The 26,512-nt window shown below is 39.9% G+C and overlaps 1 protein-coding gene across 13 annotated transcripts; it reads right to left on the reverse strand.

The window, feature by feature from the left end:
• Nucleotides 1–790: 790 nt before the first annotated feature.
• Nucleotides 791–26,125, reverse strand: usp25 (ubiquitin specific peptidase 25). Of its 13 annotated transcripts, none has more exons than XM_073874463.1 (26): nt 25,869–26,125; nt 23,545–23,622; nt 23,247–23,391; nt 21,218–21,341; nt 20,531–20,693; nt 19,844–19,930; nt 17,706–17,843; nt 17,304–17,380; nt 16,189–16,262; nt 15,619–15,770; nt 13,539–13,669; nt 13,362–13,454; nt 13,118–13,282; nt 12,820–13,022; nt 12,518–12,588; nt 12,096–12,324; nt 9,783–10,043; nt 9,569–9,711; nt 8,911–9,084; nt 8,263–8,358; nt 6,432–6,610; nt 4,765–4,843; nt 3,603–3,682; nt 3,283–3,406; nt 2,284–2,483; nt 791–2,089 (listed from the first exon to the last, which is right to left on the reverse strand). In XM_073874463.1, the coding sequence occupies exons 1-26, from the start codon at nt 25,908–25,910 to the stop codon at nt 1,915–1,917; spliced, it is 3,483 nt and encodes a 1,160-aa protein (XP_073730564.1). In that variant the 5' UTR covers nt 25,911–26,125; the 3' UTR covers nt 791–1,914. The 13 variants fall into 13 exon arrangements, with proteins under 13 accessions (XP_073730564.1, XP_073730572.1, XP_073730571.1 ...); XM_073874471.1 differs by having other exon boundaries at nt 9,783–10,010; nt 25,869–26,124; XM_073874470.1 differs by having other exon boundaries at nt 9,569–9,708; nt 9,783–10,010; nt 25,869–26,123.
• Nucleotides 26,126–26,512: the final 387 nt, after the last annotated feature.

Below are 26,512 nucleotides of genomic sequence, written 5' to 3' on the forward strand. Positions count from 1 at the left end.
TTTCCAGGTCCAATACCCTCAAATTCAAGGACTAAACATTTCAAGTGAGAGCAAAGTTACATCGTGTTACCTTTTAAGATACATTGTTAAGTTCCCTTCACTGCGATGACACTTTGGGGACGCCTCCAGGGGTAAGTGCACCTGAATGTGTATATCAAATTCAACCAATAGTGAGGCTTAACGACAAAGACAGGGTGACGTGGGAGCCAGGAAGTATATCGCTATCTAACATATTGCCAAAGATGGCGTTATAGGGACGCAGGAAGTATGGCAAGGGAGACGCAACGTCTCGTTCCCTTCTCAGTCAACAACAATTAAATACGTGACCCGAGACGTTTTCATGTGTCAAACACAACTATGCAAAAAAGCATTTTGGTATGAATCAACATTCGCATACAGAAGATATAAGCATTTAAAGCGAACAGTTTAGCACGTGCGCTTAAAAAGTCTAGAATTTTAATGATATTATCCTACACTACAGCTACACAGGGAATAATATGGATTTTTTTCCAGAAAACTTCCTGCATAAAATAGATTCAAGCAATTTCAATGACCTGTATCCATGTATGTATATTTTCAAAAACTTCCCAGGGCCTTGAATTTTTTTCCCCAAGATTTACAAACTTTCAAGGATTTCAAAGACCCCTGGTTTAAATAGTCTATGGCACTTCATCTAATTTAGTACGTATTGTCACAGTATGCGATTTCGGACACAGGGAAGTTTAGTAGCAAGTGGAAGTAATTTGTTTACATGTAAGGTGATAAATCAAAGAAAATCATGCTTTTACAGTAGGTTTCGGTTTGTTTATTTGTTTCAGCTTTAATAGAAGCGCTGAACAAGCTGCTCTGATCAAAAAAGAAAAAAATAATAATCACACTCTTCGACAAACATAAGGGAGTAAATATGTACAATGATAATCTCTTCCAGAGTAGAGTGCATCCATCCAGGAAGTTTTCCACCAGCACGAATGCTAAAATTCCAGTCCTAGTCGATGCTCGGCATCAAATCCCACATTTTCCATTACACTGATGTGAACATCGTGCAACTTAGGAACAATGCATCAAAGCATTTCACCTCTGGACGTTATATTATGACGGCGCAGCGATGGACTGTTTAGAGACGAATTCAGCATAGTAATGTACTCCAATCATTTCTTTGGGAACGCAGTAGTGTATATATTCAATACTCGGTTGTTCCTGCATCTGTGAAACTTCTTATGGTAAACCGAACTCAGGACGAGTCTAAAAAGGCGCACTCAAATCTATGCAAGTCCCTAAGGAAAACATACTCTGTTCTCTTTGAGATACCCAAAGTAGCACAGCACAGATTCATTCAATGCCAAGTTCAATAAAGATTAGGAGCGTTTAAAAAAATATGTATCTGGCCTAAAAGAGCCATAAATAAAACTTTATTCTCTCAATGTATTAACAAGCCACAGTGTGCACCGTGGCTGCCAACCACAGCACTTAAAACTCATGTTAAAGTCCCATTTATCGGGTCTGCGAGCCCGTCCAAAAACCTCCGGGTTTTTGTTACACCATACTTTAGAAAAACACAAAAAAAAAACTGTATGATAACACTGTAACAAACCGGGGCGAAGCAGCAGGATGTTCCGCTTCTGATGTGAAATAAAAACAAAATGATTGAAATGAATCCTCAACCTCGTTTCACAAAGCTAAAGCTGCATGCGCAAATGTCTAAAGCACAGTCGTGATATTCTCTTTAAATGCTTTCGTCGTCTTCTGTGCTTCTTTCCACACCTTTCCCACTTTAAAAATTCTCAAAATAACATTATTAATACCAATAAAGATAAAATCTCTAGCAGCAAAAGAGAAAGCGAGGGTCAGTAGATTCAGGTAAGCCCTGCTTTAAGGAAGGCGTGTATTAGTGGGGAGAAATGACGTCTGCGCAGCTCATCTACCATCTGCGGGGGTTCGATTCTGGGTGAGCAATGTCATGACCCGGCTGTAGCGCTCGCACAACTCAAGTGTGGAGTAGGATGGGAGCTTGGGTGGGTCGGGAAAGCTTTTGATCTCGGACGAGCAGTCAAGCAGCTTGGGAAGAAAGTCGGTCAGTTTCTCCTGGAGATTAGCTGGAGTGGAAAAGAAGAAGAAAGAGTTGGCGTCACAGACTGGACAACAAGCACTTGTTCTCTTTCTCTCCTAAGACACCTTAAATATCTTACATCCAAACTTTTTTTTGTCATTGGTTGCACAAACTTAAAAGCCATACCCAAACTGGTGTCATGAACAAATTGGTGTCAATTTTGTTGTCCGATGGACTTAGGTTCCATTTCCTGCCCAAGATACGAGCACCACCGGTTCCTCATGTCCTCCACGGCCACCATGTCCTTTTCCTCCATCTCGTCCACCAGCAGAAGTGGAATACAGGCCACCACGAGCTCATTCATGATGCTCAGACCGTTATTAACCTCGTTCTCCTCGCCGGTCTCGAACAGGGCGGCTGCATGTTCGTTCAGCCTCAGCATGGGACAAACGTTCACATTGTATTCTTTCAATATCGTGGGTAGAGGAACTCGAAACAAAAATCAATCAACGAAAGCGTCCGAGAGAGCTTTTTATTGACGTAAAAGCTGACGTTCTCGCCAGGGCACTTAAATGAGCTTCGAAAACTTAACGACCGCTTCCGACGTCCCGCGCCGGAATTAGCAACTAGCTATAATGCTCCAAAACACTGCAGTGCATTAGCTATGTCAATGTTAGCAGTGTTTTCAATTAAAGGGAGCAGAGGGTAAACAGCACGATTTGAGATGGAGCCAAGGCCTTCAGAAAAGGTGAATCAAGGACAGCGACGTGCTTCCCGCTAATGTGTTTACACTCCAAGCACTGTATGCTTCCTATTTCAGTACTGATGATTACATTATGGGCACAATGGCCGTGCGGGGGTCACCGAGTGCAGAGAAGCTGTACTGGAGCTAGGCGAGGACTGCAGTAAATTACAATCCAAGCAATGTTTATTGAAGCTGATTCATAACAGCAACAAATGGACCTTTTGCATCCAAATGCCATAACTTACAAGCTTACGCGGCCTCTCCTTTAAATGGAAAAATGCATTTTTGGACTTCACATAATTGCATTTTCCATACCGCAAACAAAATATCTCACTTTAATGCACTCCAAAGATACCCATATTTATTCCATTCACTAATATTTACAGGAAAGCGTGCACTGTGGTTGTGAAGATTTCAGACGTTGTGTTTTAGCACTGATTTGAGAACAGGGATGAGCTTTAGGCCAGTTTGGAGCACAGGATTCACTCACCAGCAGGCACTCTCTACGGTAATGGCCGATCAGGTCCTCATTATGGCCTCTATACGGCCCTTTCGCCAGAAGCACTCTGTTGTATTGATAGGCGTAGATCAGGTACATTAATGCTTCTACGTAACTGCAATGAGAAGAATAAAAGGAACTTACTGCACAAAGATCATTGATGGAATGAATAAATGTATGGAAATCATTATGCTATGTGTTAATATCCACTTTGTTGCAAGCTACAGTTGATATAAATGAATATGGTGACATCTACTGGTAACATTGTGTAGTATACCCTGTTTATTTAACTGGCTCTTAAGGATCTTTACCTTTTCTTAAGGAACATTTCCAGGCCGATCAACAGAAACACTGTCGTCTCACGGAAATTCCTGTAGTCCTGATGCCACGTCTGTTTCCAAACAAATTAGTCATTCATTAAAACACTTTACCAACATATCTTTAATCATAACAACTTTACTAAAATGAAAGTTAATCGCATAATTTAAATCGACTGACTATATAATATTCTTAAAATTTGATTATTTTATATTAATACAATATAATATATAATAATATAGAAGGCTGCAGGGATGATGTATTTGTAGGCCAACCTGGAAGTTAGCTTCACATTGGTTCCTTGACAAAAAGTGAATTTTTTTGGAATATCACAAAAATATGTTTTGTGATCAACACAAGGTTATTATACTTTGCACGCTTTGTCCGTCAAGACAATTAAAAAAATTACCATAACTTTTAAATGTGTTTCACAGATAAGGAAATACTGTGTAAATGAATCTTTTAAAGGAAAACATTTTTCAATATTTTACTATGTTCTTATCTCAACTTAGATGAATTAATACATACCTATCTTTTTCAATGCATGCACTTAATCTTTGCATGACGCATGATGAATGTGTTAGCATTTAGCCTAGCCCCATTCATTGCTTAGGATCCAAACAAGGATGAATTTAGAAGCCACCAAACACTTCCATGTTTTCCCCATTTTAAAAACCGTTACACGAGTAGTTACACGAGTAAGGATGGTGGCACAAAATAAAACGTGGCGATTTTTTAGGTGGATAAAAAATGAGAACTATATTGTATGGCACGTTGTGTGCGTCTAGTTTGCCGCTTGAACATTTTGAGTTTACTCGCTTCATTTGCGTGTGAAAGTCGTGCGTGAAATTCTAGTCATCAAACATTCACAAGGAAATTTGCGTCATGGGAGGGGCTTCTGCGACTTCGCTCGCTTCCTGTAATCACGTCACTACTAGAGCAAGCTCCGGATTGGTTAACGCGGCGCATTTTTCCGCCAAAGTTCAAATTTTTGATGCGCTAATCGCCTCATTCGTGCCGCGAGACCTCCAGATGCGCAGTGGAAGCCAAAAGATCAAATTTTCACTCTAATTGTGTCTAATTTTTGGTTTCCAGGTTTTGCCTACAAAAAATATATCCCTGCAGCTCAAAATAAAATAAAATGGCTTTGCTCACCTCGTATTCCTCCATGTTCACCTCATCAGGCTTAACGAGTTCCAGTTTAGCACGTGCAACCTTCATGATGTTCTTACACCTGTAGAGAAAGATCACCGGCACCACATTAGAGATTGTGTGTGACACAAGACAGGAAACTGTGAGGACCATGAATCATACTTTATTTCACAAAACAAAATGCATCTGGGGCCGCTCATGCATCAATCTAATTACGCTGCTCAAAACGAGAAGGAAATCGATTTTCTTATGAATATGGATCACGTCTACTCTGGAGATGTGTGAGGGCTGTGCACAATACAAAAGCCTTTCGGACATGCAGGCTGAACTTGTTCGGTAACACAACGATTGGGAATGGCAGCGGCCGCTGTGATAAGCTGATAATCGGGTTCCTTTTAACGAAAATCAATCGGTTATCAGTAAGCCGTTTCATCAGGATACAGTTTTTGTGTGTAGCTAATGATTGTCTTTAATATTTGTCAATGTGCAGACTGTTTGATGCTGTCACAAGTTCAATTTCAATGCCCTTTTACACTGGAGCTTTTTGTACATCCATGTTATGTTCAGGCGGTTCTCATAAGCATGATCAAGCATGAGATTCTAATAAAATGGGATGTGGTCGAAATTATGTGTAACTATTCCATATAGTGCACTTAAAGGAGTGAATGCTTATTTGGACCAGTTAGCTGTGAATATACATAAGCTGTAGACTTGTTATTGCAGTGCATCATGGGATTGAGCGGGTGATTCTCACGAAACCATTGAAACACCACGGCACTAATGATTTTAGCTTTAAAATGTGTAATATAGTAACATTAAAAAGCATCAGAATTAACACAATACTGTGTTCTACCTTGCACAATGTGTGATTTCAACATAAGAATTTATAATCGTAAATTTTATCTCATTTTCTGCTGAAATTCTCATTACCGCAATGTGTCCGGCTGTGTTTGAACATGCGTTATGTTGTAATTTAATCAAATTAACACAAAAATATTAAGAAAAAAAATAAATGGATGTTTTGCTAGACTACTTTAGATGACAGAAAAAATATTTACTGAATATTCATGTATAATAATAATGAAGAAAAATTAGGAAATTGATGTGTCCATGCCTGATGTTCTCATCCTCCGCAACACTTTTTGAGAACAGTTTGAGCACACATACAGAATTTTAATAAAGTTTGATTTTGAGTGACCAAGCACATGGACCAGTTACTTCAAGATGGCTACCAAGTAAGATCATTTTTTTACAGTTAATTTGAAATATTGTCTTGTCAGAATACTTACACAACATTTTGATTATCATTACCGCAACATGCCGGTAAGGAAACAGTCAATAATCTATTACTATAACAAACCAATGAAAATGAATAGCTGAAATAAATAAAAGTAGCTTTAGGGACGATTCACATTTCGCGTCTTGCACGCTCTAGTTCGTTATTTAAAATGCTCATAATGGAAGCAATACGGTCGTGACGCGCACGCGGTGCAACGTGCTAATTTTTTCCAGGCGCTTCCACACCTCATAAAAATGTTGAAAACATTTCAACTTTTCAGAATGCCGCAAGCGCATCACAATTCATGAACAAGAACCAACCGACGGTTTTAGACGTGAAACGTTAACCGACCCTTAAAGCCCTGAAATGTAAAGAGAAGGTTGACTTATACCTCTCATCAAAGCCCAGGTTTCTGTCTGCAAACTGCATGAGTAAAGTTCTCTCCAAAATCTTCTTAGGTGCCTGGTTCTGTATGAAGTAAACTATGATGTGCTGTAGCCTATAGTCTCTCTCAGGGGGCGTGTCCTCCTGAGCAAGCCTCAATAATCGTGTGTACTCGACTTTCATTGCCTGTTATAGAGATGAAGAAAAAGAAAGTAAATTAAAGACATCCGGAGATGCTGAAAAAAGCAATTAGATTGCATTACTTATTTTCTAAACAAGATCATAAAAACAAAACTCGGCTAGCTGTGGAAGCCACAGTCTGCATGCAGCACATTAGTCTTATTTTTTGTTTGTTCATATATTGTTCGTAAAGTACATGTTGTTCATGCCACAATAACACAGCAGCGTTGGTTTTGAATCAAGAATACCCTTTACATGGCAGCAGTTGCATTTAGCTGAAGGTAGATGGCGACATCATTGCAAAACACAATGTGAAGGGTCAGCAAAACAATATAAATCATTACTCAACACACACCTTTAACTAGTGCAGATCAAGAATAAAAACATTAACATAAAAGTACACAGCATGAAGGATTTTATGCAACCTGCAGACTACAAAACAAAACATAATTAAGTTAAAAGTGCTCCATCTTGTTTTTTTTAACCTGGTTAGCCAGATAAGTTTGAAGATAACTTGGCATAAACTTAGAATCAGCAAACAGGTGCTGGGATAGCGAAGTATAGGTCTCTGCGTTTTCAAAAGGGCGTTTCCCAATTTTGGGCCATTTTCAAACTGGGATTATGCATTTTTAACCATCCAATCAAGCCATACATCATTATTTTTTAACAAACTATTTCAGTTTGAAAACGCCCCAACATTGGGAAACGCCTCTTTTTGTTACGCAGAGACCTCCTTCTCAAAAATGCATTCAGAAATCGCCCACTCAATTTGAGCCAATCAGACAAAGAGGTGGAAAAACACCTATTTCAGATTGAAAACGCCCCAAAAATTGGAAACGCCTATTTTTGTTCTGCAGAGACCCCAGTCCCAGGATAGCTGCCCCATTAACTCTTTCCCCGCCATTGAAGAGTTAACTCGTCAATTAAGAGAAAACGCTTTCCTGCCAATATCAAGTTTTCCCTGCAATTCGTTTTTCTGCTGTTATCCACCAGGTGGCGCCATTACCTAACTAATAAAACCCCGAAGCAACCCCTTAGGTCAAACAGTTCAAACTCCGTGTATGTTTTGATCATCGCTCTGAATCTGATTCTCTATGAAAAGTCCTTCACAAAAATGTAATTATCTCAGATTTTTGCTCAAAATTTTGTATTTTAAAAAAAACAAGCCATATTTCAGAGGTGATAAAAGAGAACAAATGAAGGTAGGACGAAACTTTTTTTTTAAGCAGAGAGTCTGTTCTTTTATTTGATATATTGTATGTTTATATATTTAAAGAACAACATTTTCAGGCATTAAACTTTTGTGAAAATCATAAAAAATGCTGGCGCTGGATGACAACTTTTTAAAAAAAAACTTTGTCGGGGAAAGAGTTAATACAGTCAACTAAACTTTAGAGAACTTAGAAACTTGTCAAGTTCTCCTGCAGTTATCAGACTAACCAAGTTAATCACAACTGACTAGTGTCCATCTCCAATTCCACCTCTGGTGTTTATAAGCAAAACTTACATCATCAACAAAAAATAAAATTTGTGCTTGACTCAAAGAATAAGTAAAGCAAAATTGAGCTCATAGAGAAAATGATATGCTCTGGATGAGGGGGTGTGGTCAAATAGCTAATAATATGCACGGGGGGCGTGGCATGCAGCAGGTCATGTACCTTGAAGAACGCTGCTTCAGGCCCACCCTTGTCATAAACACTCCTGGATTTGCCAATGGCCATTATGACACCCTGCATGTTTGGGGTCATCATCGCCTGCCCAAGGAGGGAAGGATATTACTACACGCCTCCAAAACACTCATTGGCCAGTCTGCATGCCAATCACACCACAGCTCAGCCACCAGCCAATGAATTCATCAGTTACTCACAAAGGCCAACCCACTGAAATTAACTGTAGTTAGCTTGTTATAAACGGCAAATCATGATCATGCCCGCAGCACTTGAAATAAATTGTATCATACTGTTATTGTATCTTCGTCCAATCAACTAAGCCAAAATTAGTTTGTGAAGCAACATGATAACGTAACATGAACAAGCCCATGCTACATGCTAAAACATCGGACAGACAGAAAAGGCGTTTCCTATTATGTAACATTTTAGAGCATTATCATCTCCAAGTCATGCCATCACACGACCGTGGGAGAAAAACAGAAACGTGGGAGCCGCTTTGGAGTAACTTGCAAACAATGTTATTCTGAAATGGGTTTGCCATGTCAGAGCAGGTTGTGAGGGCGATGCTGGGAGTTTAGGGCTGCATATAAACTCAAGTCCAAACACCCAGAGGGTTTGGGCCTCCAGGAACTCTACCTCATCATCATAACCTCCCTCCTTCGACTGAATTACGAAGGTTCCTACATTAGGAATGGCCACCTCCACCACCCGCTGAGGCGCGGGCGGAGAGGAGGCGGAGTCGTCCTGCTCAGGGTCAGAGGGAGGGCAGGGGTCAGAGGTCACCTGGTGGTCAGGATGATATGACTGAGACTGAGAGAGACAGAAAGAGAACAAGAGACGAGGAGCTTGGCGAGAACCAAGGGAGCGAGTTTGTGTCCTCATGGGTAAATAAATATAGATCATCTTTTATAGTTTTAATATGATTATTTCAGTGACAACATGATGGATACAAACTGTTTTGATTCATTACATATATTCTTCAATGTGATTTAAAGATGCAGGAGTGCAAGAATCACAGCATGGACTGAATGTTTCTTTGGATATTTCTGACAAATCAGAACCAAATACCCAAAGTCCATGGTGTTTAAAAAAAATAATAAGTATGAATAGCATGGCATGAGAATCTACAACGTATTTAATGTCCTGCAATAATCAGATGCAATAAAAAACTTGGCAGTTTCTTTATGGAAATGAAAGTTGTCTCTAAATCCAAACTACGCAACAGCAGAACCTATTAATGCTCCAACCAAAAAAACAAGTGTTTAGGTTTAACCCCCATTTGTGCGTTTCTTACGGTGTTGAGCAGCACTTCTGGGCTTTTCTCGTCATGTTCAGCAGCAGCTTTGCTGATGGCTCTTTCGGTTTCTTCCTGCAGGTGTTTGGAGTCTCCGCTGGGCGACTGCTGCTCCATGTACTCCGGGTCCTGCTGGGGAGCTGCTGGAGGATCACAGAATGAGTTACGGTTGGTCATTTAAACCAAAAGTACAAAGCTTAAGAATAAGGCTCACCGGTGTCATCTGTAGGGCAGGGTTCGGTGTTCATGGGCTGGACGGCCACGTTCGCCGCGGCCGCAGCCAGAGCCAGTTTCTCCTGCTGGAGTTTGCGGGCTTGTAGAGCGTCCCAATCCTCCATTTCTTTCTCAAAGAGCTTGTTATCTGCCTCCACGTACTCCTTCAGATCAGGAGGGAGCTTGTCCAAACCGTTCAACATCTGCCCAGTCTCTTTATCAAAATCCTCTGAGATAAGAGCATTGGCAGCAGGAGACATTACTTAAAGTCAACATGAAATCCAAGCAGACCATATTTATTTCTTAAACATCTTATTTTGCTCAATTCATCAGATATACGTTAAACTAAAGCTTTTACGAAACGGCCGTTTCTATTACCCTTTAAAAGGATACTTGACCCAAAAATGAAAATTGTGTTCTTGTTCTAAACCTGCATGAATGTCTTTTTTCTAATAAACACAAAAGAAGATATTCCAATAAATGATAGTAGCTGATGGCAATCATTGACTTCCACAGTAGGAAAAACAAATACCATGAAATTCAATGGGTACCGTCAACAGTGTGCTTACCATTATTGATCAAAATATCTTTATCATCATTTATCACAATACTTCCATAATATTTGTTTTTCCTACTATGGAAGTCAAAGGTTACAATCAGCTGTGTGCTTACCATCATTTATTAAAATATCTTCACCTGTGTTCATCAGAAAAAATAAATTCATACAGGTAAAGAACAACATGAGGATGAGAAAATGATGACAGAATTTTCATTTTTGGGTGAACTATGCCTTGAAATAGCGTAAATTGAAATAGCGATTAGAAAATGTGCTTAAACACTGCAAACAATTTCGCATAATTTCGTATCGGTCTTCACGGCGCTGTGTGAAGTTAAAAACACCCTTCGCCATGGTTTTTGTAATGACTTATCGCAAACGAATGTTATCGTTTTAGTCTCATAACATTGGTTAATCACTGTCATTTCGCAATAGTTTTGTCATTTTAGTTTGTCAAATTTTTTTTTTAAAATAACTTAAGAGTTTTGCACAAATCTTTAATGGAAACGCAGATACTTTTTAAAGGAACACGCCCACATTTTGGGAATTTAGCTTATTCACCGTATCCCCCAGAGTTAGATAAGTCCATACATACCTCTCTCCTCTCCGTGCGTGCTGTAACTCTGTCTGACACAGCCCCCGCTAGCTTAGCTTAGCACAAAGACTGGAAATGCATGGCTCCAGCTAGTATACTGCTCCCAATAAGTGACAAAATAACGCGATCATTTTCCTATTTATGTGTTGTGATTTGTATAGTCAAACCGTGTACAAATAACAAGGTGATATGAGACACAGCGATCTTTTAACAGTATACATACTGAGAACTATATTCTCTGAAGACGAAGCACTGCCGCATGGGCGGAGTGATTTGCACAACTCTGACCGAACTCTCTGCTCCTCACCATGGGGCTTCTCGTGTGCTGCGAGCAGATCACTCCGCCCATGCGGCAGTGCTTCGTCTTCGGAGAGTGTAGTTCTCAGTGTGTGTACTGTTGGGGGATCGCTGTGTCTCATGTCACCTTGTTGTTTGTGCACGGTTTGACTATACAAATCACAACACATAAATAGGAAAATGATCGCGTTATTTTGTCACTTATTGGGAGCAGTATACTAGCTGGAGCCATGCATTTCCAGTCTTTGTGCTAAGCTAAGCTAGCGGGGGCTGCGTCAGACAGAGTTACAGCACGCACGGAGATGAGAGAGGTATGTATGGACTTATCTAACTCTGGGGGATACGGTGAATAAGCTAAATTCCCAAAATGTGGGCGTGTTCCTTTAATAGTGCTGGGAAGATTAATCGCGATTAATCGCATAATTTTTTTTATAATTTATGCGTGTGTGCTGTCTGTAATTATTATGTATATTTAAATACACACACATTCATAAACGCAGATACTTTTTAATAGTGCTGGGAAAAAATTAATCGCGATTAATCGCATAATTTTTTTTATAATTTATGCATGTGTGCTGTCTGTAATTATTATGTATATTTAAATACACACACATTCATGTATGTACTTAAGAAACATTTACATGTGTGTATATATATATTTTTATTTTTATTTATTTATATTTTTTTATATTCTATATGATATATAAACACACATTTATTATGCAAAAAAACACTTATTTTGTATGCGATTAATCTTTGCCAAGCACTACTTTTCTCTTTTAAACTTTTTATCAAATTCCCAAACATACATCACAAACTAATAATAAAATAAAATAATAACAACTAGCATACGCAAATGGTGTTACCTTCAATAAGAAAAGGTTTTTTATCATCAATGTACATAAGGCAGTAAGCGCTGGCATTGCGATATCCACCAAACGAGTCTCGGACCAGTTCCTCCCAGGAAGATTTTGTCACAGAGATGTCATTATACTTCATCCATCGCCGGTGATGTGGGTCGTAGATATACGCCCAGTAGTGACCAGCGTTAGCCTGACCCTCGTGGACGAGAACTGCATGCAACCGGTACGGCACCTACACCAAAACAAAAAAATTTGCGGGATAAACAAACAATGCAGGTTCCTGGGAAAGTTAGAAAAGCTTTTATGCAGAAGAATGTGAACCTACTGCAGATTACATGCAATGCTAAGATCACAGGTTTGATTCCCAGAGAGCACAAAAACTGTTAATGTACTGCATAGTCACATAACTGCACTACAGATCTCACCTGCATCATGGACTTGTCCGAATACATCAGCTCAATAGTCCTGTGGATTCTGGATATGCTAGCCTGCAGATCTGATATACAAAAAGGATGGAAGTAAGTCAATGTGCAAAGCCCAGAACAATCAGGACACAATAAAAAAAAAGATAGTTTTAGATACCGAACATGTCAACTTTTCCAAAAGTACTTGTTTTATGTGTATGTATTCCTGTGTATGCAAGTACACTGTGCGAGGTGCAATGTGCAATGTCTAACAAGTAAACAAAAGCATATGCGTGTAAAAACGTGTACATGTGCATGTGTACCCCTGGTGTCGTTCTCCACCTCGCTCCTCCAGCGGTGCAGACAGCCCTCCAGCACCCGTAGCTCCTCGTCCGTGATGTGTCGAGGGGCGGGGTGCATGGGTAGGTCTGGAGGGACGCGAGACTGGGTGAAAGGTTTATGTACCCGCTGCTGGGCCTGTGGACCGGCACCTGAACCCTCAGCTGCATCAGGCTGCTCCCCTGCACTGCAGAAAAAACAACAACATTTTCAATGAACACAAATTTTTAAAAAATCTAAGAAATCTAGGTATTTATTAAGGGAGCATCTGCTAGGTCTTGCCTGGCTGCAGGTGGCACCTGTGCAGTTGTGCCACCAGGTGGTGCTGTTGTATCAATGTCTTCTACAGGTGAGGTGCACACCGGCTTGCTGGATGCAAACTCCATGGCATACTGAAGAACATCGGCCAAAGGGAACCGCTTGGGCCCAGAGCCGTAACTCAGATATCTACACAAGAAAGAGAGAACATTTTAGCTTTTTCCTATATTTGTTTAGCTCTAGCCGAGAATAGATCGAGTTAACAAACCTCTCCAATCGCTGCTGGAGGACTGTCAGGTGCTCCTTGAGTCTTCTGATCTCTTCTCGTTTTATTCGTGTAATTTCTCTGTTCCTGTCCATGTATCTGAAATGAACCACGTAACACTCAGATCCACAAAAAGCACCACCAGCATCTAATAAGAAGAGGAAAGATGAACCCTACGCTTATCTGTCCATGTACAGCATGGAGGGAAACTCCAGCTTGTTATGGATCTTCTCAGGTCGGCCCAAGGCTTGATTAAACTCGAACCTCGATAGTTCAAAGGTCAAGACGGGTGGGAGTTCAGTAAACCAGTGCTGGAATTAAAAGCAATATATTACTATTGAGACCCAATTATAGCACTTAAACGTCCTCTTTAAAATATCCCAGACATCACAATGCATTGAATCTTGGGATAGCCAAGGCTGTAATGGATTCTTCATTTCACCGGAAATGAAGGACGAATATGGACGCCACATATGGCGACTTTTGAATGAGCCTCCGAATTGGGACAGCCTCTGGCCTTCGGAGGACACAGTCTTCGAATTGGGATGCACCCGTAGTGTTGCATTTCCTCATGTATTCGCTTGCGATGGTAAAAACAAAGATGTTTATGGAGCGATATTTAATAACTCAAGACTGTAACAAATGTCGCTGTCTATTTGCCGAAATCACTGATAATACTTCCAACAACGTACACAACAAGCTGCTGTATCTTTGCCTTTTGCCTTGATACTATAGGTTACCCCAATAACATGCCTGTGGACACTGCCTAATAGCTGTCTGCAAGTGTAACTGCATGTTGACAAAGATGCAAGAAATATAAGAAATATAAATTAGGCTTTGTCCACACGAAGCAGGTGCATTCCCTATCCGATCATTTTTTTCTTAGTTCTAAAAAAATAATCCTTAAACACGAAACCATTGAAACCGACTGAAAGCGGTGTAGTATATATGCCGGACCAGTATGGGGCGCTGTAATTCTGCCACAGATATACACTATACACAGAGAAGACGACTTTGAGCATAACCAACGTTTGGTGTTGTCCATTATCGGTTGTTGCTCACCACAATTGCATAGAAGCAATAGATTTTGCGGTAATAAAGCTAGTAGGCTTTAGTAGCTTCTGTAGCACGAACACAATGATGTAGTCCGCCGTTATTGTTGTTGCTGTTACGTGTGACGCTTCCGACACGTGATGTGATTACGTTTTCGCTTCACAAAATATACGGATTGGCTGTACACACGAAACCGCAAGGGTGTCGACTTCAGATTTATCCACTTTAGGACCCGGTTTCAAAAAATAGCGGTTTCACTCTCTCAAAACGCCGGATAAGTGTGGACGAAACGGCAATACGATAACAAATTTATACGTATACAGTGATTTGCGTCTCCGTGTGGACAGCCCCTGAGTCTTTATATGCGACCAGTAGTACAAATACTGCACTGCAAAAATGATTTCAAAATGATTGTCTTGTTTTCAGTAAAAATATCTAAAAATTCTTAAATTAAGATGTTTTTTCAAAAAAATCTTGAACATTTTTCTTAAACACTAAATCCAAGAAAAATTTGCTTACCCCATTGGCAGATTTCTTTGCTTGTTTTATGCACAAAATCACTTAAATTTTATATTTTTGGTCTAAAAACTAGACTTATTTTCTTGGGTCGTTTTGCTCAACAAGAAAAAGCATCTTAATTTAAGAATTTTTAGATATTTTTACTGAAAACAAGAATAAAATACTAAGAAATTTTTTTTTTTTTTTAAATAATTTTTTGCAGTGTGTAGTAATGCGTTTTAAATTTAAAATTATTTTTTATTTCTATTCCTTCTTTCTAATCGTTTTAATTCTAGTCTTTTTCAAAATTTCATTCTTTCTAGCCTTGCTTCATGTGACCCATCCTCGCTCCACCTCACGGGATGAGTACCATTGACCCTAGGTGACCACTTTCTAAACACTTGTAGAAAAACTGTGCTTTGGGCTTTTAAAATCCCAGCCTAAGCACTCCTGCGCTCCTCAGAATAACACACAAGAGAATCTCCTCCTTTATTCGCACTCGGCTGAAGTAATTAGCAGGAAGCAGCTGTGGAGGGATCTGCCTGGGGCGGCTCTGATGACTGAAAAGCCATTATATAACATCTCGGTCAGAAGTCACATGTCTTTAACATCTCAGAATTGCATTTGAAAGAGAGGTAAGATCTGAAGAGATCACGGGGACATTGCTAAGAGCCAGGGTGAAAATTAAAGACACAATAATATTACAAACCTCCTGCCCCGATTTGGCAGAGTTCTCAGCAGAATGCAAAGACTCGATTTCTCCTTCTATCATGGCTGCTTCTAAACACTCGTGCAGGTCTTTGAAGCCGTTCACCTGGAGAGGGTACTGACCAAACATCTCCGTGTTCTCAAACTTCTTTCCTGTAGAAACACACATGTAAATACACTCCGTAATGCACATTTTCATTCATGCATTTGACAGATGCTTTAATCCATTGCATACATTTTTTCCCACATACTTTATCAGCTGAGCTACAGGAGCACATGTGCCCCAAAGAGCGATAATCTGTTTGGTAAGTACCATATTGAAAGTGGACTGTGAAAGTGTGTCAAAGGCTAACGAACATGAACGTCCGACCCAAACCAGGCCCTAAACTATGCAATCGGTATCTAACCAGTGCTGTCATGTTTAATAAACACAATGTCACTCATACGTGAAGGTCCGGGGAGATCAATCACAACCCCGCTTTTCAGAGTCAAATAAGGCAAGGTCACCTTTCATTACCTGGAGCAAGGACTTTGATAATGAGAAGATAACATCCCTTCATAATACACCCACCTTCCAGAACACCAACGGCCAGAAAACGACCATAAAAGAGCTCCACCATTGGGTTTTTTGGCTTCTCTCCCTCCCTGTGTAGAGCAAGAACAAACATGGAGTAAAGTCGGGTCACACAGAGAGTCTACAGTGGGAATTTAGAAAGGTCCTGCATTTAACATCATTAATATCCAATGTTTCCAGACAACTATCTGGTGTGATCATACATCATTTTGACCAATATGACCGCATTTACATTGCATGTTTGAAGTGACTCAATTTCAATTTTTTCCTTATGTGGCACAGATCGTATATGACCCATGAATGTGTGAAAAAGCATATAGACTCCGATATTCTCAGAACAGGCCTCATTCATATGTGGAAATATATCGGATATGAATCAGATACATGCATTCACGTCCTCAATGTAAGAAAACAGATCATATATTCCCGATAGATCGATGTCGTGCATCATTGAAAATGCAACTCAAGTGGACACCACCCATGATCATATGACTCTTCTTAGCAGCGCAATGGAGGACAATGGCATCTCCGCCCAAGTAGCAGTGCTTCACCTTCTGAGAATATAGGTCCCAAAATGTATATTACCTTGTTATTTGTACATGATGTGACTATACAAATCACAACATATAAATTGGAAAACGTTGGCGTTGTTTTGACACTTGTTGGGAGTTGTGTGCTGGCTGGAGCCATTTGCTTCCAGTCTTTGTGCTCTGCTAGCTAGCGGTGGGTGCGTCAGGCAGAGTTTCGGGTCGCACGGAGATGAAAAGGGCATGTATGGACTTATCTAACTCTGGGGGATATGGTGAATAAGCTAAATGCCCAAAAAGTTGCCGTGTTCCCTTAAGCTGTTCCGGGTCAGTATGTCTAACCTTGAATTGTTTTGCCAAGTGTTTAGTGTAAAAGTAGATATCGGATACAAGTTCCTTTTAAAAGATGATGTAAGCAGGTCGTCCAAAAGAATCGGATACAGACAACAAATCATCATGGGCATCAAGAAATGCGGTGTAGATCCAGACTGAGAGAACACAAATATATAGAGAGAGATACAAAAGAGGCCGTGTGAGACTGTATGTCGATGAGCAGGTCTCCTTGTGACACACGTAATGTCTCACCTGTCCTCCTCTGCTTTTATCTGAAATGCATCCTCCAGCCAGTCCAAAAGTTTATGGGTGAACTCGCTCACGTCCTGCTGTAGAAACACCAAGTCATTTCAAATTATGAACAACCTACATCGGTGGTCTCCAACATGCACCAGGCTGCCCACACAGTCTGTAATGTTGCCCACCAGACCACAATCAATTAATAGCCTCAATTTTTATATTTATTATATATTTTTTTATAATTTTTTTTAAGACTAAACGTATACATTTCCAAAGACTATCCACACAATGTCTATTGGCATAAAAATGGTTCCATAAAAATTGGGAGGGGCTTAGCACCCTACTGTCATTGGTCAGATCTTACTCTATGAAGCATGCTGTTAAATTAGGGACACAGTGATGGCCAAAGCTTACCTGCTGAGACTCACTAGACTTGAAGGCATCCTTGAGGATCTCCACGGCTCTAGATGGGTCCACATACTTCCGTTTAGAGCCCACCAACAAGGAGAACAGTCGTCTGAGTTCCTGCATGAACGGCAGATTCCTGTGTTCCTACACAAAGACAGAGAAGATTAAACTTTTAACTATTGGAACAGGACTGTATTGAATGTTATTACTGTGTGATATGTGGCGAAATGTAACGTTTCTATATTTTCCCATACTGAGTGAAACAAGCATCCACAGCCAAACTTCTGGCTATGTCCGTGTTACAGTTTATGAGACAATCTAAAACTTCTCAATCCCACAAAAGGATGATAGAAACCTTCATCATGACTAGAGTTTCCTCAAACCTTCATTAAAAATAGGATTAGTCTGGCAAGTCTAGCAAAGACAAGACCCGCTCTACTGATCCAGAAGATGAAGAAAAACACAGATATTAAGAGAAACAAATTAATCCAAGGCGCTGGGGTCTTCTCACCGGAGATAAGACTAAGCTCAGATTAGCAGCCATGTTTGCTGACCCTGTTCACAAACTCAGGGCTTGCAGTCAGCAAGAAATTACAAAGATAGCAGCTGCAGAGACGGACACTTTACACTACCCTTCCTCTTAAACAGCCTGCAGGAGACAACTGGCACCCATGTAACAAATGAAATACAAAGTAGGGTGGTGCCGATAGATGATACTATCATATATCGACAAAAGTCAGACATATGGCAGAAAGCGGGCTTTCATTATAATAGTTGGCAAGTTATTATTATTATTATCATCACTTTGCATAAGAGAGCTTGTAACGTACGCAGATTCCTTCTCGCACGCACCTGACTGTGCGCGGCATGGACTCCTTTTAGTTCCCCCACCTTAGTTAACTTCAAATTCAAGGACCTTTCAAAGACTTTCCAGGTCCTCTACCCTCAAATTCAAGGACTAAATGTGGAGACACATTTCAAGTGAGAGCAAGGTTACATCATGTTACCTTTAAAAATACATTGGTACAGTTCCCTTTCGAGGGAACTCGCACTGCGTCACTGCAGTGACAATTTGGGGACGCCTCCAAGGGTAAGTGCGTTTGAATTTGTATATCAAATTCAACAAATGGTGAGGCTTAACGACAAAGACTGGGTAACGTGGGAGCCAAGAAGTACATCACTATCTGAAATATTGCCAAAGATGACGTTACAGGGAGACACAGCGCCACAGTTACATACGTAACCCGAGACGTTTTTTATGTGTCAAACACAACTATGCAAAAAAGCATTTTGGTATGAATCAACATTTACATGCAGAAGATAAAAGCATTTAAAGCGAATAGTTTAGCATGTGTGCTTAAAAAGTCTAGAATTTTTATGATATTACCCTACACTACACAGGGAATAATATGAATTTTTTTTTTAGAAAACTTCTTGCATAAAATAGATTTGAGCACTTTCAATGACCTGTATCTACGTATGTATATTTTCAAAAACTTCCCAGGGGCTTGAATTTTTCCCCAGATTTACAAACTTTCAAGGATTTCAAGGACCTGTGGGGGCTCTGAAATCAGCTTCTTTTTGTCCACCAATCAAGTGGCTTGTCATAAATGAGTAAAAAATAAACAAATAAATAAGTAAACTATTGCCCCACCCCCTGATACTATCGTGTATCATCGATCTCAAAGGCTGACGATAGGACGATCTCACAATGGGGCATATCGCCCAAAGTAACTTTAAAAGCATCTCATTGGTACACGAGCCAATCACATGGTTAAAAAACTACTACTACAGCAACATTCAAAGTGGGTCGGGCGGCACAATAGCTGGGAATGGGTAGCATTGTTGCCTCACAGCAAAAACTCAACGGACCTCGGCTGAATCTTTGTGTGTGGAGTCTGCATGTTTCTGTGTGTCAGTGTGGGTTTACCCCGGGTACACCAGGCTTCCTCCCACAGTCCAAAGACATGCAGGTGAATTGAAAATCCCAAATTGCAAAGATTAACTGGTTTTTGTTAGAATATAACCATAGATGCTGCAATGGCGTTAGGAAATAAACAAACAAACGAGTCGAGTATGGTCACCGAAGTACAAAGTGTGTTTCAATGAGAAAGCTCCTATGGTACATGCACATGTGATTTTACCTTCTGATTACGGGGCAAATCTTGCATCCGTGCAGGGGGTGAATAATGCAACACCAGTCTCTGGAACTCCAGCAAGTTGAACAGAGACTGAAAAAGAAATAAACATCACTATTTGAGAACAGAATGTACCAGCTTTTAATGTTTGTCAACACAACCTTGGATGATTTATTGACACAATTTTGTCATTTTATGTGCCCAATCAGAGTGTTACTACAGTTTGATCACTGAAAATGACTGACAGGTTGATAGACTGATATTTAGAGCTTCTATAGAGATCTATAAATCCAGAAAGCTGTGCGCGCCAGGCTGCCTGCCGTTCTCGCAAGAACGGGGGCTTCTTCGGGAGTCGGGTTACATAGAAGAGGTAAACAGCATGTGACAGCACTCAGCAGTCATTAGTCGGGTCTCTACACGATTCATGTTCTGACACCATGTTAGAGACAAGCAATCAGCTGTCAGTAAAACATCGAGTCATCACAATGCAAAATTACTATACCAGTTTGCACCCCATTTGGGTTGTGTGCTATAATAGAATAGTATAATCATTATAAATTAATTATAGATTAATTTGTCATTTGTTTCTATCATTGGCTTTCACAGTTCATTAAATAAGCAAATGCGGGTTTGTTAGTCAGTGTCTGAATGAGATGAAGTAAATGCAAGGCTTATATAGCAGCTGCCACTGACCTGTATAACCGCACTGAACCAGCACGTATTTCCGACGTTCTTCAGCCCTACGGGACAGTTCTCCAGCCGCTTTCTGTCGTGTGGATTGGGCGAATCGCTCCATACCTCCGTGTGCGTGCGCTTCAGGCTGGCTTTGTTCTCTGCAATGCTGGCCTCCAGGACTCTGATGCACAAAAAAGCAAACAATTATAAATCAGTTCCAAAAAACAGTTCATCCAAAAATAAAAATTTGCCCTTAAAGTGCACCCATTTTATTGCTAAAAACAACGTTATTTTGTGTATTTGGTATAATACAATGTGTTTGCTTGGTTTATGGTTCAAAAAACACATTATTTTCCACATACCATACATTTTTGTAGCTTCAGATTTCACTCTCTTCCTGGAACTCACGGATTTTGTACAAAACTTATCGATTTGAAAAGGCTGTGTGCCGCCTTCACAACTTAAAGTGTTGTTTACATTCAAACGTGACTTGCCGATCTTTAAATAAGCTCAAAATGCTTTTCGTGTCACTTCAGAAGACATATATTACCCCTCTGGAGTCATATGCATGATGGATAGATGCTTCAAAAACCTGTTCACTATTCAATGCATTCAAAACTAGGAAGAACCAGTATGTTTAATATAACTCTGACTCCGAGTGTGTGTAACACAGAACTAAAAGTGCAGAGAATTGTGATAGCGCACCTGCTGATGGCCTGCTCTTCATCGGTGATGCCCGTCTCCCTGAAGGCCCTGCTCGACTCTTCCAGACTGAGAGCGATGGCTCGCTGAAGGTCATCTTTATCGTCTCCAGTGAGATCGATTACATCTGAAATGATCAGTCACTTTTAATCTCATATTACTGGCTAACAACGAGTGCCCATCAATAACCACATGAGAGCCCTTAAAGACCTTGTTTTTAAACCTAGTGATGTTCTACACCCTTAAAAATAGCATCACAATGCCATAGAAGAACCAAAGAACGGTTCCATAAAGAACCTTTAACATCCAAACAACTTTTTTGTTTCAAAAAAATTTATTTGTAGTGATAAAAGCACTGGAAGGTTCTTCTGGACGCGGTAACGCGTTTGGGTGGAACTTAACTTCCTGTCTCTTGTTTGTTTAATGGTCTGACGTTAGTTGCTAAACTAAATTCTGAAACAAATACCTCATCGAAAACAACAAATGTTTTGGTTTCTTAAAGATGAGGGAAGACTGCGATCCTGGATTACCGCTATTTGATGGGAGGTTTGGCAGCCGATATGTAGTTTAGATTGTATACGTTTTATAGTACACACTTTACACAGTAACATTAGCTTAGTGTAGTTTTTGATAAGCTTTAGCTATGATTTGAACTAAGATAATCTACTTGTTGTTTATTTTGCTAGTTACCAGAAATAAACCACTCTTAAAGGACTCTATTGATAGTCATTCTTAGCGCAGTTTACCGGAAGATACATGTGTTCAACGAAAGCTGTTTGTTTATGTTGTTACTACTGAAACCGTCTATATGCAAATCTATGAATATGCAAATTAGTTCATGCCTCTACTCAATCGCACAGCTCAGACGATAAATATGTGAATTAGTCCCCGCCTTCACTATTTCACACCCTGGACCACAGATATATATGTAAATAGATGCTACATTCAGCTGTTTCAGACATAACTGGGTGATTCTCATGAAATCCAGATTTAGAAGGTGTCCAGCATCAGAATTTTTAAAAAGTCCTTGAAGCCAATTTTTTTGCACATATAAGATTTCTTCTTATGAACTTACTATATTCATTATTTTTAGAGTCTATGCGGCATCCATGCATAATATCTATAACTCAACCGTGTTCAACTGTGTTGATATGATTGATTACATGTGATGTTGCGATTTTAAACCGGTCTCAAATTTAATGGAGAAAATACTCAGCAATGGTGTTGAAAATATTTGCACATGGCTTGTCTTAAAACATATTAAAAACACCACATATACATATAAACAACAATAAAAACTTGATTTTCAACACAGTGTGACTTCAAAAGTTCACTTGGTGAGGCTATCGGGCGTTCAGGTCGCTTTGTTGTTGTGTGTCACTGGCAGAGTAAATTGATGCCAGGAGCACAAATAAAAAGATACGACAGGATGCCAAACTTAAACTCCCCGTCAGCATTTTCTCAAAACTAGGACAGGGGTGTGTTTCATCATCATTTGAAACAAACGGGGGGAGCTGACAAGATAAATCTTTAAAACTCTGGATCTCCGAGATGGATGTTTGTTAGTCTGTGGTTAAAAATTGTGCTGCCAGAACACCCACTGTTACGGGTTACATAATGCTCCATTTATGAGTCTCTTTCCAAAAGAGGAAATTTAACAACACTTGCGCCGAACTAGTAAGCTAGCCGATTTAACGCAGTAGTGGTTTGACAACCTGCAGTTGCGTTTATATGTTAACAAATTAAGTCCCTTTGTATCAAAGGTCAGACACCAAACAACAGCTTCCCAAAACTTGCACTCCAGCAAGTAAAATCTGAGTACTATCAATAAAAGACTTTTAAATAAGGTTGTCAAGAAAGCATTAATCTTATCAAATCCCCATGACATGAAACAGTTTGCAAGACCTCGGGAACAGAACACTTGCAGATGGTTCTACATCTGCGTCATAGCACTTTATGGCACTGCATCACAGAGCAACGTAACCTTCCCCTGGATTCCAGCCAATCATTGTCATGCGATTTAAATACGTACTTGTGTCAGCCTGGCTGCCCACGCTGATGTATCTATCATTGGTGATTTGAGCTGTCTGGTAGTATGTGGCTTCATCTTGCTGTGGTACCTTGGCATTCTTCTCCGTAAGGAAGGCAACCGCCTCGGCTAGGTCACCATTGCTGACCTAAACACAAACAGGCACAGGTTAGGTGATGTCCGAATGTCTTTCATTACTAAGAAACTAATTTAATTTAAAAGGCACTGATCAAACCTACCTCACGTAAACAATATGAGAAATACACATATGATATATGATATAATATGATATGATAGCCACCTGTAGGGCTTGCTGTAACAGCTGAACATCTGTGGTTCCAGTAACTTCCCTCAACTGGTTCAGTAATGTCTGCTGGTGCTGAGAAGAAAGCACAAGTTGGTTAAATTTTAAACACAAGATGAGAATATTCATTATGAACTGTAATGTGTTTAAAGGGAAGACTTTTGTGTCCCGGAGTAAGTATGTGAAGTTTTAGCTCAAAATACCATACAGATCATTTATTTTTAACATGATAAAATTGCCACTTTGTTGGTGTGAGCAAAAATATGCCGTTTTTGGGTGTGTCCTTTTAAACACAAATGAGCAGATGAAAAACAAACACTGATCGCCATGATGGTGGTTTGTTGAAAATTGAAAACCAATTGTGCTGTCATTTATTTTCTCTCGCTCACTTTCTGCACCAAATGGCAGTGCTGTGGTTAGATTAAGGGGCGGTATTATCCCCTTCTGACATCACAAGGAGAGCCAAATTTCAATGACCTATTTTTTCACATGTTGATCTTTTTCGCATTTTCTAGGTTGATACAAGTACCGGGGAGCCAATTATAGCACTTAAACATGGAAAAAGTCTGATTTTTATGATATGGCCCCTTTAAGTCAAAGCTAAGCAGCCTTAGGTAATATTGAGGATGCAACGATATATCGCCTATATCGGTATCAGCAGATAAAAACTATTTTCCCACTATATCTGGCAATCGGCAGGGGCCAAAAACACATCCGAACTCATGCTAAGTACAGCCACAACCCTTTATCTCAGCAATGGCTGTGATCAGACACGGCATGAGTCAAACACGGCCTGTGTCAGCCTGGAGAAGAAACAACAGCACTCCTCCCAAGACTGAAATGAGGAGTGACTGATTCTTTTATTCATCAGACTATTCAAGTTTGGCCTTTATACAGGGAAACTACAATTCTGCAACCTCTATCAAAGATCCACATATTCCTACCACAATACGTGGCATTTTTCTGGGGTGTGCCAGCGTTCCTCTTAAAAGCTCAAAAGTAGCCAGTTCGATGCCCGGGTCAAATGGTTGCATAACAAACTCAATGCCAAGGGCTAAAGGATGCTGCATTGACCTTCTAACGCATTTCAAGCTTTTCTGTTCAAGATATGACATGAAGCGTGGTATGTGCGGAGCGTGCATGTCCTGACACTCGCTGCTGAAGGTGGCTACCCCTCCCAACCTTCCTGTAGCATGGATGATCTGGGCAGCGTAACACACATTTCTCAACAGTAACATGATAAAGCCGCACAAGCTCGGTGCCAATCAGGGGCGCTGGAAGTAAAAGCTAAAGACTGTTTAGTTTCAGTTCATACGAAATGCGCAGTTTAGGATTTCCCACCACCTGCTGTATGTAACTCAACTGTTTCTAATTTGCCTAATAGTTTAGTACATAGGGACCAAAATAATCTGTGACATAACACGTAAATGTAACTAAATACATGATCAGAGTTTTTAATGAGATGTAAAACAACCCTTTAGTTTTAACTGTAATATATACTGCAGTAAACAGATTAAAAACTAATACATGGCACATATTATAACAGACAATACGGCTAATGTTTACAAACAAATGTAACTTAATCAACCTACAAAACACTGCTGCATGACGCACATTAACAAGAAGACTTGTTTAGAGATTACATAAACACAAATGATTAAAAAATCATAATGTTTACAAATAATACTACATGACAAATCAGCTAGACAAGCAATTGCAACTGGAAGATATTTAAACCCACAATAATTTAAATATACACAACTAACCAACAGTAATAAGGCTAATGTTTACAAACACAAGGGCACAAAACATGACTACTATATCTTATAAAATAACGTTTCAGAACATAAACAACCCAACTAAACCAAACAAAAACTCACCATGGAGTTATCATAACACGTTTGAACACTTAAAGAGACTCTGTTGAGCATTTTGTCAGATTTAATCGAGTTTGGTTGAGATTTCAGTGTGTCATGTTATGAAAGTTTAGCATTGATAGCTGTTAGCACACATCTCGATAGTTAGCGCGTTTATTTTAAGTATGTTGCTGTTTTATTTGCAATTATTTGTTGTATTAAACCTTTAAAATCTTTTAATGGATGTATTACTCTAATTTAAGTTTATAAACGTTAACGCTCCTTAATGAAAACAAACACAGAAGCGTGGGGCGCGGCTACTGTGATGCTAACGCTAGGCCGCAGCAATCAAACTGATCCGCAGAAACTTTGCGCGCGCCCACAAACCCACATATGACACCGAGTCGAACCGAACTGGGCCGAACCGGATCGGGTGTGCGTGTTCGGGCGGTGAGCACGCATTACCTTCTGAGAGTGCTGCTGCAGGACATTCTGCTCCACAGTCATGGCCGGTTCCGATCCAGGCGAATAAAACTCAGGTTCGGAAGTACAACACAGAGCATACGGGAGTTAGAAGAGTTTCAGATGGGAGAGGTTAAATGAGGAAAAAAAACGCGTTCATTCGCGCTGCAACGGTGCCATAGCGAACACGAGCACCGCACGCTCATCTGACAACTCTGACATCCATTAGCTGCGTCTGACACCACACACACAGATACGCCTACGTCAGAGTGATAGCGTAAACACACCGCGCTCTCTCACACGCACGCACAAACAAAGCAATATAAAGTCAGGCTCAATCAAAATGATCTAAATCAATGGATCTTAACCTTTATCATTTCAAAGCCCTCCATTATCTACAACAATATTTGAAACAGTTTGATCTCAATAAAATATTTTAGAGCCTGGTATGACTAGACATATGTATATTTGGTTAAATAACAACCAAATGCTAATCTCTTGATTTTTAGCTTATTTTAATTCTTGTCATATTTTTTATTTTATTTTTTAATTCACCTTGATGTCCACTCGACAATTGGTTAAAAATTTGTAAAAACACTAGCCCAAGTGCACCATATTAAAATTATGAAAATGACACACATTGAAAC

This window comes from Misgurnus anguillicaudatus, chromosome 12 (assembly GCF_027580225.2).
Source record: "Misgurnus anguillicaudatus chromosome 12, ASM2758022v2, whole genome shotgun sequence".
NCBI classification, from domain to species: Eukaryota; Metazoa; Chordata; class Actinopteri; order Cypriniformes; family Cobitidae; genus Misgurnus; species Misgurnus anguillicaudatus.

Bases quoted from the DNA above. Each gene is read 5' to 3' on its own strand.
- usp25 (XM_073874461.1), bottom strand. From the start codon at position 25,478: ATGCTCAACAGAGTCTCTTTAAGTGTTCAAACGTGTTATGATAACTCC. The intron at 23,623-25,427 runs GTGAGTTTTTGT...CTTTCTTCTCAG, and splicing joins CGTGTTATGATAACTCCATG to CACCAGCAGACATTACTGAA. The intron at 9,085-9,568 runs GTAAGAAACGCA...TGTCTCTCTCAG, and splicing joins CAGAAGTGCTGCTCAACACC to TCTCAGTCATATCATCCTGA.